The sequence below is a fragment of the Vicugna pacos genome, chromosome X (genome assembly GCF_048564905.1).
Source record: "Vicugna pacos chromosome X, VicPac4, whole genome shotgun sequence".
Classification (NCBI taxonomy): Eukaryota; Metazoa; Chordata; class Mammalia; order Artiodactyla; family Camelidae; genus Vicugna; species Vicugna pacos.
The window spans coordinates 43,766,309-43,786,904 of NC_133023.1; the positions used below are offsets into that span (position 1 = coordinate 43,766,309).

Genomic DNA, 20,596 nt, shown 5'->3' on the forward strand with positions numbered 1-20,596 from the left:
GGGAAGATGGTCACTGAAGTTGATGGGGCAGGGGAATGGGAGGCTAGGGTATTGTTTGGATCATTTATTTGGACAAGTGAAATCACTCAGGATGGCAGCAAGTGTTGGGGAAGAGAGGAGCAATGTGGTCCAAAGGCAGATTCTTCTCTGAGTGTAGGGGTGAAGATGTTGTCCTCAGTCATGCTGCTCACCAAGGAACAAGGCCATAGGCACTCACCTGGACCTATCTCCTCCCTCACGTTTGGAGGTACTGCCCCAAAGCCTTTCTCTCCAGGAAGCTCTCACCCATTCCACAGCCCCACAGCACCAGAGCCATTTCACAGGGTCAGCATCTTAACAAGATCTTGTCAGAGAAGCCTTACAATGACCTCTTCTCCCCTTTTGCAGGCAGTAAGAGAAGTCTTTATTGATCAGGGAATAGGAATTCAGAAAGAAAAAGTTTCATTCTGAGCTGGACAACTCCTTGGTTGTAGCTAGAAACCAAGACCTGTTTTGCAGCTGATGAGGGCTTCTTCACTGGAAGCGGGTCTCTTCCAGTGAGGCCAAGTCCAGATAGTTCTCAGGATAAGAGAGTAGCAATGATAGCAGCTCCCAAAGGTGGAAGACAGTGAGGAGAGAGGCAGTTTGACCTCTTAGAAAGGGCTCAGTAGTGGGCAGGGACAGTGTCCAGGGCTTCCTGAGGTTCTCGGGTGATGTCCACATTCTGAGAGGAGAGAACCCAGTGTTAATAGGAAGGAGACAGGAGTGCCAGCCCCTCCTTGCCTCTTGTTCTCACGGCCAGGCTCCCCTTTTTCAGCCAGGCCTGGATCCTGACCCTCTTCTCCCACAAGCCTGGCGGAATCCCGGCTGGAGGCCTTTTTGACAGGGGTTGCTCCAGCCCTGCGTCTCTGGTGCCTCAGGTTTGGGCTGCGGTTCCCACATTTCTGGGTTATCCTACCTTTTGGAGTGAAACACCCAAGCTCTGTGGGACCGGGGCTGCCTTTCTGTGGGAGAGGGTGCTTTCACTGGGTGCCAGCTTAAGCCACAGAGTCCATCACCTACCTCAGGTTTCTCCCGGTGTGTGTTTACGGCCTCCACATTCAGGTAGATGGACTCCACATTGCAGCCTCAAAAAGAACAACTCATCCAGCCACAAGCCACCAAGGTGAGCACACATCTTCCCTGAGGTGTCACTCGGCCCCCCACCCATCACCACCCACACCCCCAGCTCCATGCTGTGTGCAGATTGTGACTCTGCCCTGTAGAAAGGGGAATTTAGGCCAGCTGCATGATGTGTGGGGAAGACAGCAGGCCTGAGAGGCAGGAGTGGGGCATCCACCCAGCTCTGCCCCTGTTAGTCTCAGAGTTCTCTGAGCCTCCGTTCCTCAGTTGTCAGTGGGAAAGAGAGATGAGAAGAGATGGTCTCTGCCCACCCCCAGCTCTTGTCTATGAGACAGAAACCTAATCTATGTAGCAACCATGGAGCTTTGTGGATCCTCAGAGCTGTGTTAGGTGCTGAAGTGGTGGGAGAGTCCTGGGGCCACTGCCTCGGGGTGGTCAGTCCCAGGTAAAGTTTATTTAGAGAACTACGTGGTTTATGGCAACACCAGAGGTATGGAAGGTCACAAAGGAGTTCTGGGGATACTGAGGAAAGAGGAGGGTGGTATCCTTGGGGCCTGGAGCTGGCAGAGGAGGCTCAATGCCTGCAGAAGCCCCCTTGGCTCTATCCCTGTGGACTGCACTCTAATCCAGACTTCAGTACACTGTCTGCCCTGTTCACACCCCAGAAGAGATTTGAGTCTGTCTCTTCCCTGCTCATGAACATTCCACAGCTGATTAATGCCCCCAGGAGAGACCAGCCCAGTCTGGTCTTTAAATCCTTTCTTCAATCTGGCCCCAACATACATTTATTCCTTGGGTCCTCTTTGGGACCCTCTCCTCTCCAGCTTTATGCTATAAGCTTGGTGCTCTGGTAGAGACAGAGAAAGCTGGGGCCAGTCCTCAGATTTAGAGGCCTCAGTCCTTTCCCATTCTCACCTTGCTACCACCAGTCCTGCCTCTGCCAAGACATCCAACTACCCACCCAGGGAACCTCACTCAGGACTCTGCTGTGCAAATAGTAGGCACTGGAGGCATGCTCATGGCCTCTATGTGAGTTCACCAGATGAAGCTGGGGGCACTCACCATAAGCCACAGGTGTCAGTTTGAGCACTGTGTGCAGCGGGCACTTGAGATACGGCAGCTCATCTGGAAAGGAGGAGAAACTGACCCTCAGAGACAGGGTTCTGGGGACGCGCCACCTCCCCAGGCTTCCAGGCTTCAGCACTGTTCCCTGCTCCCCTCTTCCCTGTGGTTGTCCTCTTCTTGCCTGGGCCCTGCTCCCCCTTACTCTGCAGGGGGCAGTGCTGAGAGCAGGGTCTCAGGGAGGAAGAGAACAGATGGGAAGCCTGGGGGAAAGGAAGGAAGGGGGGGTTGGGGAAAGTGGACAGACTATGGGTCCCCCAGAAGCAGAGCCTGGTCACCTCAGAGGTGGCCTACCCCCTCCTCCCTCACAGGGCAAACAGGAGACCAAGACAGGCCTCCCTCCTGCCCCCAGCCCCAGGCCTCCCACAGGCTTCCCCCTGCAAAGGCTCTCAACCTATCTCAGCAAATGCTTTCTGAGGCCCTACTGTGCACCAGAGCCTTGGCTGAGAGGTGCGTGTACCTGGGCGGCTCCCATAGCTTCTTCCCCATCCCAGGCCTGTGCCCTCTGACTCCTCACACACTTGTTGATAGAGAAGCGTTCACCAAATCACTTGTATCCAGTCATTGACTATTAGGCACAAAGTTATCCTGAATATTGACATGAAATTACTAGCGTGGCCTTGATTTCATTTACCAGACAGCCCCGATAGGAGAGGTGATCAGGCCCATTCCTTGGATGAGGACACTGAGGCTCTGAGAGGGAACACACTTGCCCTATGTCCCACTGCCAGCAGGTGGCAAAGCTGGGACTCAAACCCAGAAGGCCTTGAGGCCTAATGTGTGCTGTGCCCCCTGTAGTGTGCGGCCACTGCCTTTGAGGGGCTCACCGTGCCATGGGGGCGACACCTCCACTGCACCACTCTGCAGACACCCACCCTCCCGCCCACCCAGGAAACCCAAACAGCTCCCCAGCCCCTTCATTGGGCCAGAACCCCACCACTCGTGGCTTCCCTGCCCCTGAGGTTTACCCTAGACTTTGAAGGCCTGCCACTGCCTACCCAGCCTTCTGATACATCTGGTTTGGCAATCTCCTGGGCATCTACCCTGCTTCTTCTCCTTGCCTTTGTCTTTATCATCTCCAGGCCCTGGGTCCAGTGCTTTTGGTGCACTATCTCATTCCATCCTCATGGATACTCTGTAGGGGTTAATGATCCTCACTGTACATGTGACAAAACAGATTCTAAGAAGGGAAGTGATTTGCCTTAGGTTGCTGACCCAATGCAGTCACCACCTGAACAAGTGACCTTGGCTCTGCCTTTCTCTCTGTGGCCCTCAGAGTTCCCATCTCTCACAGCACAGGATTGGATCCAGCTCTGAGATTCTGGGTCTGAGTTTTTAGTCACATCATCAGTCTGGGACTCAATTTCCTCACCTGAGTAATAAAGGTGAGAGCATGTGCCCAGCCCTGCCTGATCCATCCCCCAGGACAGCTGTGAGAAGCTGGCTTGGCCTGTGTATGAAAGCAAGTAGTAACTGGGTAAAGCACTGTGCAAATGGGAGGTGCATGTGTTCCCCATGCACCCCACATATGTCTGAGGTGGGGGGGCCTCTTGAATGCACCTAAGATTGGTGCCTTTCCCCGTCCTTTTGAGCCCCATGACCTTGGGCAAGTCACTTCACCTCTTAGAGTTTCCATTTCCTCTTCAGCACAGTTGGGGTTACAGGGCCCACCTCACAGTCTCAAAGACAGCACTGAGCAGTAGAGATGTGGATGGTATTAGAAATCTAGCAGCACAAGGATCCCACCCCAACCGTTGTCACCTTATTCCATTGAATACTGAGGACCAGGCAGAGGAAATGACTTGTCCAATGTCAAGTTCTGAAGTTCCCTGGGTTCCAGTTCTACATGACTCCATATTACAAGTGCCCTTTGTTTGAAAGCATCATAGAAAAGATCCAAGTCTGCAGGACGTTGTATGCTTCAAATATGACTTTGCATTGTTCTCACACTCTCTCACTCCAGTATCCTGGAGATGCCAACACTTAAGCATCCATGTCACAAATGGACTCTCATGCCTGAAGGTGACATAGTAGTCCCTGGCCAGGCCAGCTGCCCTAGTCTGCAATTCAGCATTTGTAGTCAGTGTGTAGATACTCTGTAAATTACAATGTCTAGGTATTTTTTAAACAAATTATCATTTAAAAAAATAAATGAAAGCATAGCTATCTTGGAGAAACCTTCTTTTACTCAAAGACAGAAACCTATAATCAAAATCATGAGGCCACAAAAGGTCCCATTACCACTTGACGACAGTATGCCTCAGAGAAATATTGGCTCAGCTTTTTTAGGTTGAGGCAGACTGTTAAGGTTGGCTTTGAAAATGTTAACTCAAATTAATAGCAGTATTAATAATAGCAGCTAACACTTATATAGCCCATACTATATGTCATGAAGCTCTTTACATATGTTGATTTATTTAAACTTCATCATTTTTCTCCCCATTTTACAGATGAGGAAACTGAGGACAGAGAGGTTAAAGTAGTTTGCCTATGCTACTATGTGACAGAGCAAGAACTTGAACTCAGGCACCCTTGTTTTTGATACTGTGCTCTTAACTATTAAGATATAAACAATAGTTGCTTGTGTCAGGGTCTCAAACCACATGCAGCTCCCATACTAGGAACAGAGGACAGTGGTACCTGAGCTCTTGTCCAGGAAGTAGGCCAGAAGACATCTCATGACAGCTTGGTGGCAGATCACCAGTACATTTTCCTGTCGTTCTAGCTCCATTATAACTGGCTCCAGACGCTGGACCAAATCCTCATAGGACTGAAAGGGAAAGAAATATTTGGGTAAGAAGGGGAGATGGGGCACATTTGCCCAGAGAAGAACTCTAGACTAGGAATCAGGAAAACTTGGTTATGGTGCCAGTTCAATTGTTGATTCAGCAGTATGACCTTAGTCAACTCACTTCCTTCTTAAAAATCTTAATTTCTCATCTATTAAATGGGGAAAATCAATATAGTGGAGTAGATAGCAATAGCAATAATAATACTTTCCACTATAGAATCCCTAGAAAAGCTAGATAAAATAAATGTTCACACTGCTGACCTTTTAAGAAAATAAAGGCAATATTATGAATATAGGGTTCCAAACTGAAGAAAAGCTTGGGAAAAAAGATAGGTGGATATAGAAGCTACATCTCCCCTGGAGGCATTTGCCAATCACAGTACCTAAGAGACCTAAGTTTTTAAAACCTTGTTGAAACAGGAGGCAAGGCCTTACATATGCACAAGGTAGGGAGTTGGGGCTGAGACTTTCACATATATCTGAGACCTTCAAAGGACTACATCCTCAGTAAAAGTATAAACTAAAAAGTATATGTATCCATAGGCAAAGGGAAACAATAAGAAAATATATCTGTCTCTGTTTGACTCTTGGTAGAAAAAATTAGGAAAAACCTCTTGTAAGAATGTATAACCATAGGCTTATTCTCAGATGGATTTGTGGTTCAGAATTATACAACCCATGTGTTTTAGAAAATGCCAAGCTGAGAGTTTAATAAAAAGTGATTGCAAGTCATTGGCTCCCATGATTGTCTGGAAGAAGCAAATGGAAATTCTCCTCAAATCAGGCTGCATGAGATTCTCACAGATAAATTTTTGTCAAACTGAAGCTCACATAACATGCAAGGAAAATAAGCTATCCTGAGTGAAAATAGGCATAAACATTAAGGGGATAACCCTAAAAACTTAAGAACTTAAGATAAAGGATCTACAGTTTAAATAAATATGTCTGAGATTTTTAAATAAATAGAAGATTGAATTAAAAATGTAAGGAAGGAATAAGATGCTACTAAATATATGATGTAGATTTGAAAAAGAATTAAATAGAATTTCTAGAAGTAGAAGATATATTCATTAAAATGGAAAACTCGATGGAGTAAATAGCAGATTAGATACAATTTAAGAAACACTGATTTGGAAGATAAAGCTTAAGAAATTACTCAGAATTCAGATATTAAAAAGAGATAAAAAATAAGAAGATGGGAGACAAAAAGGATAGAGACAGGACTAACACACATATAATTGTATTTCTAGAGGGAGAGAATGGAATATAAGAGAGAAATAGCTGAAGATATAATGTCTCGGAGTTTTCTAAGATTGATGAAGAGTCCCAATCCTCAGATTCAGGAAATCCAATTAATCCCAAGCAAGATAAAAGAAAAGAAATTAATATATAGACATATAAGAGTGGAACTTAAAATCAATAGAGATACAAAGACCCTAAACTCAGCCAGAGAGAAAAAAAATAGCAATTGACTTACAGGAGAATTCTTAGCCACATTAGAATCTAGAAGAAAGTGGGAATAATATCTTCAAAGTGCTGAGAGAAAGTTGTCATCCCAGAGTTTTATACCTAGCCAAAGTATCATCTAGAATTGAGGACTATTCCTCCCCAAGACATTTTTAGATTAAAAAAAGTGAGTCTACTACCAACAGATCCTCCCAAAGAAATTTATAAAGGAAGATAGACATTGAACCCAGGAGGAAAACTTGAGATACAAAGAGAAAGAATAATCAAATGAATTGGCAACTATGTAGTTAAATCTAAATAAACACTGACTGTATATAATAATGTTTGCTAATAACAATAATAATTCATTTGGGAATTAAGACACAAGATTGAAGTAAAATACAAAACAACAATTAACATGTAAGTTAGGAGAGGGAGTGACCAGAGTTATAAATTTTTACATTGTTTTAGGAGGAGGGGAGATACTGATTTTTAGATTTTGTTAATCATGCATATTAGAATGTGAAGAGTAACCCTAAAAGAATGGAAAGAGATTGTATAATTCAAACATAGATGTCAAAACTCTATCAATTCTAAGGAAGGGAGGAAAAGAGAAAAAATAAACTCAATTAGAAAGCTCAAAATAAGAGAACAGAAATAAGTTCAAATAAATAGGTAACTACAAAAAAAGTAAGTGTACCAAACTTACCATTGGAAAGACATATATTTTCAGTTTGTATTAAAACCAACAAAAGCCAACTATACACTGTTTACAAGAGACAAAACAAAAATACACAGAGAAGTTGAAAGTAAATGAGCAATGATAAACTAGGCAAATACTGACCAGAAGATATCTTATATAGCTATCTTAATATCATATAAAATACACTTCTAGGCAAAAAGCATTACTAGGGGAAAAGAAGTTTGCTCACTGTGTAATAACAAAATATACAATTCACTAAGGAGAAATAATCGCTTTAAATTTGTATGCCTTTAATAACATGACCTCAAAATATATAAAGGAAAATGAGGGCAAACTCAGACTGACTTTATAACATCAATTCTGAGGATGAAAATACAAATGTGAAAGTGCTTTGTAACACAGGATATCTATGGTTTTCTCTTCTCTTATATCCTGCTTTTCTGATAATTGTTCCCAGGAATTTGTATCAGAAATGGAGTACTTTAAAAAATAATCTAATATGTGGAACTGGCTAAATGGAGGCTGGGATGAAAGCAATGAGGATTCACTTCATATGGGAATAGGAACTGATGGTTTGGTTCATGTGGTGGCAAAGAAGTTGGTTAAACCATTAGCCATTGTCCGTTGGGACTCCAACCTACTGTCCAGAGATGCTGGAGCTTTAGGCAACTTGGCAATAAAAGATAAGGAAATTAGAGTATGTTGAACTAATTCAAGTGCCTTTAGTGCAAAGATACCAAAGACAAAGTCTAGGATAAAGTGAAATCCCCTGAAAGAAGAGAGTAAATAAGCAGGCAAATATGTATCTTTTAAAAAAGATAAATCTGTTGCCTATAGCCAAGAATATTAGATAGCCAAGGGCCAGATAATTATGTGCCTTGTGGGATAGAAGCTGCTAGAAAATATGCTTTACCCTGTTTCTAAAGCTGTCTAGGAAACTATGGAATCCTGGCAGTTGGAATGGAGATACTGGGGAGGAGTCCCAGGAGTAAGGCCACCCCTCCAAACCTTACCTCACCCTTGGGATAACGGTAGCGATATTTATCTTGGTCTCGTAGTGCAAATTCTTCAGGGTAGTGTTCTTGGATTTCTTCATAGGTCATCTCCTCACAGACGCCCTGAAAAAAATTATTAAGGAACAAAACTATTCATAAGTTGAAATCTCCACAGCCTTCACCATAGTTCTGAGGCAATGATTGCAGAACATTAGCACACAAACACCTGGGTTTCTGTGAACACAGCCCTAGGTTTGTGCTTGTTGTCTGAGCATACGTGTGTGTGTGTGCACAAGGTATATAGCTGTGTAGATGTAAGACTAAGTGCATGCATACAGTTGTGTTCAGGCTTAGTGTATGGTGGATATCTATGGTGTTTCTCTATGATTGTCCCAATAGGTTTATAGGTGTACACTGTACATGTAAGTATGTGTTTTCATCAATCTGTGAGCTTAAGATTTGTGACTGTGTTTACCTGTGTGTGTGCAACATAGTTATGATGTATACTTGTGGTATGTTTAAGGTCCTGTTCTCTGTGTTTGCATATTTGTCACAGCATATGTAATATGTTTGTGCGTGAATGTGTCTCTCTGTGTGTATACAGGGTGTTTGATAACTGAGAATGTGCCTGTGTGGGAGTCTCTGTGGTCTGTCTCTCCATGTGGGTTTCAGTGTGTCTGTGCCATGTGGATCTGTGAGTGTGTATGTCCCTGATTACGTCTCTGGTGTATATGTGTACCTGTGTACCTAAGGTCTGTGTGAATTTGTGGTATTGTGACTGTACTGTTTACACGCCCATGGTATTCCTCTCTCTGTCTATATGATGTATATACAAAAACTGCATGTGTGTCTATGGTGAGTGTGTCCATATGTATCTCTAGGTGTGTCTGCTTGTAAGTGTTTATGTGTGGGCATGAATGGTGTGGATATGATTGGTAGATGTGTCTGAGAGGGAATCTGTGCTTGACTAGTGGGTCTGTGTGTCTGTGAAGTGTATATCTGTGAGTGTAAACATACTTGTGGTCAGTGTCTGTGATTGTGAATGCAAGTGCAAGTGTGTATGCACATCCACAGCAGTGCTTTCCTGTGTTACAACATTTCCCATCCCTCCTGCTCACACCTCTGCTCTAGGACCTCTGGTAAATAAAGAAACAGATATCCACAGACCTCTCAGAAGGCAAGAAATTCCTAATGGTCTCAGAGTGGGCCTTGGAGAGATACACTCTCCTCACCCAAAAAAGGAATCACAGGCTCAGAGAATGAGTTCCCACTGAGAAATCCCTGGAAGTGAAGTGGCTGCTGGTGGAGGTGTGAAGTCATGTTAGATTTATAGTTTCCTTCTGGTTGTGTGGATTCCAATTAGACCTTCCTGCAGAAGGGCAATAGGTGCTGGTTGTTGTCTTTTGATCCATCTGCCGGGCTTCTGTTAGGGTTTAGGTTCACCCTTGCCCGAACCTACAAGCAGATAGGCAGTTTCAAACTTCAACTGACATTGCCCGTGGGAGAAAGTGCACCCTGTAGATACACAAGATCTTTGCAGATTGGCTTCAACTTTCTGAGGAATGCCAGGAACTTGTTGCCTGTGGACGTGGTCACTAATTCACTATTGACTTAAGGCAAATTGCCTAACCTCACTGAATTTTATCTTCCTTATCTACAAAATGAGGATAATTATAACTACCACACAAAAGTGCTTTGAATATTAGATATAACATATGTAAAAGACACTAGTACAGAATGCACAAGGTACCTTTTAAAGACTCATTCAATGGAATATATTATTCTATTGATTAATATTATTTAGATTATATTCTATGTAAATATATAATCTATTTAGATTAATATATATAATTATTAATATATTATTGATCATAAAAAATAAACCAGAAACTTAAGACATCATTTTAAATTCTCCTTCTCCTTTACCCACCCTCTCATAGCTAATTCCTAAAATTCTGCCTCTTAAGTTTCTCTCAAATTTATTCCTTTTCCTTCCCTCTCCACCTCCACTGCTGCAACATTAGTAGTTCTATGCACTCACACATAATACCTTCTTTGCTTGTGCTGCTTTCTCTGCACGACATATAATTCCTGATCTATACCTGGCTCACTGTTACTCAACCCTCAGGCTTCAGCTAGGCATGACATCCTCCAGGCAGATTCTGACTGAGTCAGATGCCTTGCCCCAATATCTGTGCTCCCACAGTCTAGCCTATCAGAGTTTATATCACACCTGCTGTTTTGTATTCCTCTGTTTATTCCTGTATCTACCCTGTTTAGCCTGAAAACTCAGTGAAGACAAGAGCTAATCTGTCTGCAGCAACACTCCAGAGCCTGAAATTGAGTAGGTATCCAAAAAATGTTTACACCATACGTGGGCCAGAAACAAATATTAACTGAATTCTTATTATGAAGAGTTTATGTATTTGTCCACGTGTATTTTATAGCAAATATGTGTGATATGCACAATGCTGTATATTTCTTTTCTAAATATGTGTATCTCTATACATCTATAGTTAAGTATTATGTACACACACACATACTTCCCTGTATTTATCTAGAAGGCAAGCAAGCTAGCCTACCTGCATACAAGTTATCTACATCCATGGTGAAGCTTTTACCTTAGTCTCTAACAATCATAACCTCTGTGCTGGTACCTGATGTCAGTGTACCTACAGTGCAGGTGAGACATTGGAGAGGAAACACATTCTCAAAGAGCTAATGGAAAACCCTGACTGTGAAGAGAGACTGCCATGTCACAAGGGTCAGATAAAATATTCCCCAGTTTTTCTTCTTTATTCCATCTCTGATATCCATTTGGTCCATCTTTCCTACACTAATGAAGCCATCTCCATACTGGTATACATTCTCATTCTGATCTTCTTCCGACATAGTCATCACACATGACAAGAGTGATCTTTTTAAATAAAATGTGAATTATATTCAGGCCACTCCTCCTTGACTTAGACCACATCAATGGCTTCTCCTTTTTCATGTAGCATTGAAATCCCTCAACATGGACTATAAAGCTCTATAAGCTGCCCTCTCTTCCAGCCTCATCTCCCTTCTCTCCAGACTTCACAATCACTGTCCTAGACTCTCTGCTAGTCCTTGCTCAGTTCCTTGAACACACCATGTTCTCTTCTTACCTCTGGGCCTTCACATGAGCTGTTCCCTACCCTCAGAATTAAATTGATTCCCTCACTCCCAGCCCATTTTGCCTGCTTCTTGTCTCATCCCTAGCTTCCTCTGGAAAGCTTCTCTTCTGAATATCCCACCACCAAATCTTGTCAGGAGCACCCTCACCTTCTGAGATTCTGTAGTCCCTTATACTTTCCCTGTCACAAACTTTTGTCACATGAGATGCAACGCTTTATCTACTATCTGCCTTCAGGCTCCATGAGAGTAGAGACCTTGTTTGTTCTGGCTTTCACTGGATCCCCAAGACAAAGAAGTGTGTAGCACAAGAAATGTTTGTCAAATTAATTAGGTTCCCCATATGAGCCTGAGAAGAGTCAAATCCAGGAGATAATCCCAGAGTCAAGGCTCACCACCCACCAGGAAATCCAACTCCATCTCACCGCATCAATCTCATTCAGGGCCTTCCACTGCTCATAGGGGACGCCCAGGGCTTCTGCTGTCTGGATAGTCCTCTTCATGTGGCTTGTCCACACCTTCAGGGAACTGATGCCCTGGGACTGAATAAAGTTGGCCAGGGCATAGGCATACTGAAGAGTGAGGGTGCAGAGGAGATGAGGAGAGGAGAAAGAGAGAGATGAAGGAAGACAGAGTGGCCATGAGAAGATGCTCGATCTGCCACAAATGGTGGAATGATGATGAACAAGCAAGAGCAGAATTTAAATGTTTCCATTTTATAAAAAGTAATGCTCTTGCCTATGTGACTAAGGATCAAGGGAATAGAAAAGAATATGTGTATTTATGTGTGTATGTGTGCATATGTGTGTATGCTCATTGATGCTTGCTCACTGAATCTCTACTCAATTATTCATTCATTGAAATAGTCCACCTCTAACATTTGTGGAGCCTGGGACAAGAGTACAAATAGAGGTATTCCACTCATATTCCACCTTCCTTCTTTTCTCATTTCTGTTCTATCCTGCATTCCTAGGTGCCTTGAGTACATGTTCATGGATAATTCAGTCATAGGATCAAGTTCTATCCACACTACATCTCCACCATACCTATGATCCACAAACAGTGACCCCTTTGGCCACTCTCTTTGCCTAGGGGTAAACACATCCGTGACATGGCCTTCTCTCTGGTGAACAGACTGTGGGACAGACTCACGTAGGCACTGGAAGCAGATTCTGGGCCACAAAGGCAGGAAATCCTAGGGTTCTGGGTACTCTGAGTGTGGTCCAGAAGTGTAATGGGTGGGATTTGGGGGGTATTTTTTTGACCATGTGAATTCTCATTGCTTAAGCAGGGGTCCTGGGACTCAGGTTCTAAGGCAATTCAAATATTTACTGAGTGTGTGTGGCCATGTGCTGAGTACCAAGGTGTCCTGTTCTCAAGACACGGCCAGTCCAGTGAGGAAAATCGTGACAGCACCAAGAGGCACCACTAAGGGCTGTGGGAGCCCAGATGAGCAAGTGATTCCCTCTTCTGTGTATAGACATTAATCATAGATGGTGTGTGAGGAACATCTGCACAAATGCACAGATACAGACACACATCTTTATGTACAAATATAGGCATTGTGTCCACACACTCTAATTATGGATTGTGAGTCAGCAGTCAGTGTGCTCTGGTGGAAGGAACCCTTGACTGGGAGACAGGTGATGGGCGTTAGATGGCCCCAGATCCCTTACAGGGTCCCTGTGTGTCCCAGGACATGTTCCTGGCCCTCTCTGGCCTCATATCTCCTGCCTGTAACAGGCGAGCAGAGTTAACTCGCCCAGCCTGGTCCCTGTGAGTGTCACATTAGAACATGGACGAGGAGAACTCCCTGGCATACAGTAGGTGAGAGCTACTGTGCTTCACTGGGTGACAGCTGGAGGGAAAGTGCTTTGTAAACCATGCATGGTGCACAGTGCCCATGAGCGTGAAGGTTGGAGCCAGGCGTGTGCAGTTACATGAACCAGCCCTGACCAAGAGACCTCTGGCTGCAGGTGTTGCCACGGGCTAGGGTGGCTCCTCTAGTGGCCTCTGACTCTGCTCTGAGGAGTGAGAGAAGCAAGAATCAGAGGTCAGGGTCCACCTTGAGGGGAGACTGTCAGTCTGAGGGTAACAGAAAGGGAGCCAGGAGGACCGGGCCTTCTGGTGCGATGCCTGGGATGCTGCCACCTCTGCTGTGGGGGAGGCTGAGGGGCAAGCAGGAAGGTCTGGCTTTCAGTCCTGGCTCTGTTTACTAAACATGTGACCTGGGGCCCCTCTGTTCCTGTCTGGGCCTCAGCTTCCTCTTCCATAAATCGGTGATGGTAAGGCCCACCCCACAGAGCTGTCGTGAAGATTAAGCAAGGTCACAAACGTCGAAGCAGATGGGGCCATGACTGTGCAGAGGTGTCCAATAAAAGAGAGCCCTCCCTCCCCACTGCACTTCATTTCCCACTTGTCCCACCCCAAGCCATCCTCCCAGCAAGACCGATACCTGTGCTAACAGGCCCAGGCACAGGGCCAAACACTGGGGAAAACGTGTCTATTTAGCCAGCACCCATAATGTGCAAGTCACTATTCTCGGCTGGAAAGAAGAGACTCACACTGTGAGGGTCAGACATGGGCCAGAACTGGGAGAGATGGAGCCCAGGGCATGGTGACCTGCCTGGGAGGGCAGCAGGGGTCAGAGGAGGGCTTCCTGGACCAGACCGTGGAGGAGGAGATGGGCCCTGAAAGGGGTGGGGGAGGGAGGGCAGGAAAGAAGTGGTAAGTGATGGGGGACAAGTGCTGACCCTGTGATGACCTGCTGCAGGGGTTTGGGAGTGAAGCATCAGCCCTGAGTAAGGAGGAGAAGATGGATTCAAGGGTGGGGCACTTCAGGGCAGCTCTCTGTGCCAGTGATGGTCACCAGCTGACAGAGGGGACAGAGGGCAGCCTCGGTGGGGGGAAACTGTGCAAGTTATGGCACAGAGTTGTGAAAAGATGAGGGGACCAGTCAGGCAGGGGCGAGGGTGCTCATCGCAGTGGGGCTGGAGGGGCAGTCAGATCTGGGAAGGCCTGAGTGTCAGGACCAGGCTCTCAGAATTGCAGATGCTGTCGGCACATGGGAGCCATTCAAGGATGGGTCAAGACTGAGTGGCTGATGGTGTGAAAGAGCAGGAGTGACCAGAACCTGCTTTTACCCTCTCATTGTGTCTCCCCAACCTTAGGACCCGGACAATGGCCACCCCACCCACCTACGGCCCACCTGGACCAGCTCAGCCAATGCCTGTGGGTGCACAGGGCCTTCCCTACCTGCTTGCCCCGAGCTGAGAGGCCAGAGTCACCTCCGATGCGGCCTTTGAGGTTGAGTTCACTCTCACCATGCCGGCATAGGTAGATGGAGCGGGGTGTGACGTGGATGTTCATGAGATAGTAGACTGTGCGGCTCTGGATGTGGTCCTGCACTCTGTTCACCATGTAGCGTGTGCCCACGTCGAAGATCTTGATGTAGGACAGGTGGCTGGGCCAGCCCAAGCAGGAGCAAGGGCAGCTCAGGGGTTGACAGTGGAGAGACTGATCCCAAGAGAAAGCCCCAACCACACACCCTGCCTTCAAGCCTCCTTCACAACCCAGCCCTCACCTACCTTTCCTCTAACAAGATGCCATGCCTTGCCTTGTCCTCAGTAACTATTCTAGAGACTTGATTCTTGGTCACACTCAGGAACTCACTGCCTGCTACCATCTCCATTTGTGTCCTTTCCTCAGGCTTAGTTTGAGTCACTGTCTTTTTACCTTCACTCATCACACTCCAGGTATCTGGGATTTTCTCCTCTTTGGTTCACACTGCTGACATCCTCAGAGAGAAGCAGTAATCCTCTGTGTCTTTGACTGCCTCCAATATCTCACTGGCAGCTCCTGATTTATCCAGTCCCTTACTATTTCAAATCTTAAGCTAGGCTCTGTCCCTCTATTCTTTGAACCTCTGCTATGATATATTGTACTTGACATTTTACAGGCAGCTATAAGATTGTGTCTGTGTGTATGTCTCTCTCACTCAGAAAGGAGAATGAGTTGGGTTATCTCCCTATCTGCCATGCAATCAACAAACACACTCTCCTTTGTTCTAAGCATCATGCTTGGGGTAGGGTCTCAGAGTCTTCCCTTTGGGAGCTCTTAGATCTGTTAGGAACATATACTTGGAAACACATGCTCAATGCTCAACACTCATTCCACAAATAGTCACTTACTCTAAGATTTGGCAAGTACTAGGACATAGGGATACAGAAGTGGTCCATATCAGTGGGGAATTTGTGGCCCTTGTTTTAAGGCCTTTTTTTATTCCCTCAATTCTGTGCTCTTTCAACAACTAATAAGTATACATTGAGTGATAAACTATTCAACAACTGACTGCAGAGGAGTTGAGTATGGGGGACATTGACTAATCAGAGAAGACTAGAACCATGGAGCAAGACTCCTGGGGCCCCTTCTGTGCCATGCATTAATCCTTTAGCTGTTCGATTATAGGGAGTTCAGAGTGATCTCTGGGAAGAGGTGGGAGAGGCTGGGGCAATAGAATGACACACCAACAACTCTAGGTACGTAGTAACAAAACCAAGTGAATGGAAATAGATGCACTAACCCAAAGCAGATAAGGCAGTGGCTCATGGTTTGGTTTCAGAAAGCCTGTTCCCTGACTTTCCTAGAGAAAGTCTTTCTATTTGCACCATGCTCATCATGCCCAGCCTTGTTATACATGTCCAATGACTTCCATGGGCCACTTGCATTTGCTGAGCATTTTTTGTGCATCTGGCAGGGATTGGGGACTTCAAAGTACATGAATCTTCATAACCATCCTAGGAAGCAAAGATTATTATCTCTTTTTTTATAGGTGAGGACACTGAAACACAGAGAGAGGAAGTGATTTGCCTCCAAATATCTCATCTATGTCTCTCAGAGCCTATGCAGAAAATATGCGATGTAGACTTGTTATTGTCTGTTTCTAGCACTAAGTCCTGAGTGGCTCTAGAACTTCTAAATTCCTCAGCTTAGTTTGACATTCTAGGTGACTTCGTACATTGGCATCCCACTTGGCCTCACTTGCCTGCCCTATGCCCATGCTCATAACTCCTCTATTTCATTCTAGCATTGATGCTTTTTATGGAATATTCTCTGCACTCCTATACTTTTATTCATATTTAACTAGGCCATTACAGTGTACTGTTCTCTTTGCCTTATTTCCAAAGTTGAGCTCTTTTGTAACCATCTTTCAAGAGCCAGTACATTCACTTTCTCTAGCAAGTTTTTTGGGGCCTAGGATCATGCTAAGTCATTTAGAGGTGCTTTGCATCAAAAGTATTATAGTAGCTAATACCTACCCCATCGTGTATAATTTAAAATAAAAAAATATAAACTATATTAAAATATGAGGAGGTTCTACTGAGTTCTGGGTTTATTTTTTTTCCATTTTGACTACCTTGATGCTGTTTTTGAAATACAAAATATTTAAAGCTTTCAAGATTGTTTTCTTATTTTTGGTAGATTCTACCTTGTTGGTACCCTAAACACATGTCTAGTCTACCTACTGGATAAACATGCTCTTCTAGACCTCTTCTTCCAAGTTCGGCTGGGTCCCCTCTTCTGCGTTTCTCCACCCCACTTGGTTTACCGTCCCACAATTCTGATCAACTACATACTTATCATCTTCCTCAGTCGAGTGGGTATTCTATCACAGCAGAGACAGCCCTTCCCTCTTTGGGTTCCTAGGGCATAGCTTAGGGATAGTACTGTAAATACCTATTGATGAAAAAAATGATTAAATAAAGCCAATTTTCAGAATCTGTTGTCTTCAGGCCCAAACTGATTCCTCAGACACTAACTGAGCACCTGCAGGAGTCTAGGCCAAAGGTTAGGGGCTTTCTCAATGCTGTTCTTTCACTTCAGCGCTCCTCCTTCAAACTTCTTTCACTATGTGTTGCTAGTTTATACAATGCCTTTGTGGAAATTTGAAAAACTTTCTCCCACTTTAGTGCACATGCCTTGGCGAGAAAAGAAAGTGTATACTTGACCTAGTTGTCCTGGCATGGTGAACGATATTCACAATTGTACATAAGATCCTGCCCCTTGCACTGAGTGTGTATGCCTCATGTGATACTTTTTATGATATAGGGATGTAGGAAGAGGACAACCATGCTGGAAGTTTGAAGATAAGAATTTGTGCATATATTCTGCTACTGACTCATTGTGTGGCCTCAGGTAAGCCCTAGCCCTGCTCTGGGTCAGTTTCCCCATCTAAGGAGTGAGGCAGTAACAATGCTCACCTTTGAGGACTTCAGTTGGAACAAGCTGAAAAGATGCTCTTTAAACTTCTTAGGGTGGTAATGACAATTTGAAGCCTCCTTACACTTCTTGCTTGGGGCTCACAGGGTCTAAGTGACCAGGATCTCTTCTTATCACAACCCATTTTGAAAGAAAGTAAGGTTCTAGGAACATCCTATGTATAAAACTCACATCTTCCCTGTACCACTAGCTAATACCTCTCCAATCTTTAGCTGGTATTATGAATGAAAGTTTCATATTTTTCATGTGTCTTCCCATATGCCAAAGCACTATGGAAAATACCTGAGGATATAATCTACCTCTCTTTCCCTATTTACACCTCCTTATACTTATTGATTAAAGAGGTACATAGGCAATGAGAAAAGAGGCATGACTAGGAGACAGAATATGTGGTTAGAATCCTAGCTCTACCCCTGACTTGTAGTGGGAGCCTGAGCAAGTAGTTTCAGCTCTCTAAGACTCAATTTCCTCTTCTTGAAAATATGTGATCATAAGACCTATTTCAGCCTTCTTAACAGGGGTGCCAAGGGGATTCAATAAAACAAAAAGGGTGAACACGTTTGGAAACTGAAGTACCACCTGTATGTGAAGAATACTTTTCAGAAAATAATAGCAATAACCACAGAAGAGAGGCATTTCTTTTGCTGAGATCAGGGTCCTAATCTGTCCATATTGCTCAGGAAAAAACCACTTCAATCCTCTTGTGAACACCTTATATATCCAGGAATCACCACCTCATGGATAATAAGAGCTGTGAGGATCCTGGAAGACAGATCATCAAGTTCAGCTCCTTGAGGTTAGAAATAAATTTGAGGCTCGGAGAGGGAGAGCCTTTCTCCAGGTCCTACAGGACATCAAAATAAGGATCTAGATCTGCACTTTGGGGTTCTGGGTTCTTACCTGTCCAGTTCATCATCCAAGGGTTGGTAGTTAACCTCATAGCACTCGATTCTCTTTAGAAAGTCTTCTAGAACCTTTTCCCGGTCACAGTCTACGTAATCAGGGCTGCTAAGTTTTACTTGCTGGAAGAAGGACAGAGGAACCATGGGAGACAGAGACTCCAACAGTGCCCTTAGGAAGAGCCCTTAGAGATCACTGAGTACCATATCCCTCATAATAAAGGTGAGGAAATTGAGAGTTGGAGAAACAGTCTTGCCCAGGTTTACAAAATCAGTCAGTTGAAGAGAATCTGGACTGTGTGATTCCTCATTCATTATCTCTGTGTGGTCAAACAAGGTCCATTACATTATATTCAGTTCTAGAGCACACACTGTTTGAGAGAAACATTTATAAGTGGACTGGAAATTGTGGTGTGAGAAATGGTTGAAGAAGAGGGACAAGAGATTTTGGCCGGGGGTCATAATGGCTTATATGTAATGAGTGCTTACTGGGATAACATGGCATGTTGTCTTTAGATTTCTGAAGGGCTGGCATCTCCTAATCCCTTTATCCCTACATTTTCCATCCACATTACTCATCTCAGTGAATAGCACTATCATCCCCTCAAGTCACCTGAGCCTAAGATGAATCTGGGAATCATCCTAGATGTGTCTCTTTCTATCATCTCCCACTTTTTAGCAGGCATCAAATACTCTCCACTTTATTTTCTAAAATCTCCTCAACTGGCCCCCATTCTCTCTTGTCTGGATGTTCCTTATGGCTTTGTTACTCTAGCTACAGTCTAGCTACTTTTCCATACTAGCTGCCAGAAAGATATTTCTAACATGCACATCTGACCATGGAATTCCCCTGCTTAAAATTCTTCACCATTTCCTCATATCTTTTAGGATGAAGTGTGAAATAAACATCTTAGCTGGTAACTTATGGCTTAACATGATTGGGCGCCAAATGATTTCTTCATCCTCATCTTCCATTGCTCCTCTATTCCTTCACACACTTGCTTTAGCCAACCTAAGCTTTCTAGTTCTCTGTAGATGCCATACTTAGTATATCCTCATTTGCCATTCTTCACCTGCCATATTCCTATGCATTCCTCAAGACAGAGGTCAGCTATTACCTGCACTGAAAAGCTTTCCCCAGTACAACAATACTCTTCCCATGCAAGGCTAGGTCCTCAACACTGTGCTCCCATTACCTCCTTTGATCCTTCATCTCAGCACTGATCTCACAGAGTTATGTTTATAAAGTTGTCAGTCTCTCTCATTAGACTGTGAGATCAAGAATAGGACTCTCCTCTATCTATTTCTATGTCTCTGATACCCAGAATGGCCCAGCCCAGGTGTATAGATTCCATATATAGTGAATCAATAAATAGATGGATAGATGGGTGGGTGAAAAGGAAAGGATTTAAACAGATTCTATGCCTCAATAAGCAAAAAGAGGACCAATGAGTGGAAATTACAGGGAGGCAGATTTAGCTTGATTGAACTCCATTTAATGAAGGCAACAAGCTTTTTGTCACTGGAGGTATGAAGAGAAAATTTAGACAAACATTTAGCTAAGATTTCAAGTTTCTGATGGAGTGTTGAAGGAGTTGACTTTTAAGGTCTCCTCTGTCACTGAGCTACAGTAATTTGATGAAATAGGGAACAATAAAATGTGATGAGTGATCTAAATCTAGACCACACGCCTAGAATCTAAGAGCAAGGATAGCTCTGATATGAGTTGTGGGGCAGAAAAAACTTTTAAAGCAGACAGCCAAGCTTGAGGTCCAGTCCCAGTTCTAACTCTCCCTGGCTCTATGAACCCTTGACAATTCACTTCTCCTCTTGTAATCTTAGTTTCCTCTCTCCAACACTGAGAGGAATTTCATAGGATCATTGCATGCCAGGATGGTCAAGGAATCCTTCCTATAGAAAGTGAGAGGAGAAGCTTGGGGTAGAATACCTCCTTTAACCTCACAGAGGTATTTTTAGGCATGATCTGAGTCTGAGACAAAGTAAGAAGGATGGGTGACTGGTACTCCTTACCCTGATGTTTTCTGCAATTATGCCAGGGTCATTGCAAATGGACTCAATAAAAAAGACCTATAAGAGAGAAACA

At 44.2% G+C, this 20,596-nt stretch overlaps 1 protein-coding gene across 2 annotated transcripts in view; it reads right to left on the reverse strand.

The window, feature by feature from the left end:
• Positions 1–435: 435 nt before the first annotated feature.
• Positions 436–20,596, reverse strand: part of PFKFB1 (6-phosphofructo-2-kinase/fructose-2,6-biphosphatase 1) — a 60,026-nt gene continuing 39,865 nt past the window's right edge. Inside the window, exons 6-14 of one of the 2 annotated variants that reach the window (XM_072956518.1) lie at positions 20,524–20,580; positions 18,494–18,615; positions 14,570–14,777; positions 11,740–11,886; positions 8,177–8,281; positions 4,864–4,993; positions 2,164–2,226; positions 1,042–1,106; positions 436–703 (exon numbers count right to left, since the gene is read on the reverse strand). In XM_072956518.1, the coding sequence (XP_072812619.1) occupies positions 644–703; positions 1,042–1,106; positions 2,164–2,226; positions 4,864–4,993; positions 8,177–8,281; positions 11,740–11,886; positions 14,570–14,777; positions 18,494–18,615; positions 20,524–20,580 (957 nt within the window). In that variant the 3' untranslated portion in view covers positions 436–643. Of the gene's footprint in view, positions 704–889; positions 1,107–2,163; positions 2,227–4,863; positions 4,994–8,176; positions 8,282–11,739; positions 11,887–14,569; positions 14,778–18,493; positions 18,616–20,523; positions 20,581–20,596 lie in introns of those variants that run through there. The other variant, XM_072956517.1, reaches the window with a different exon arrangement.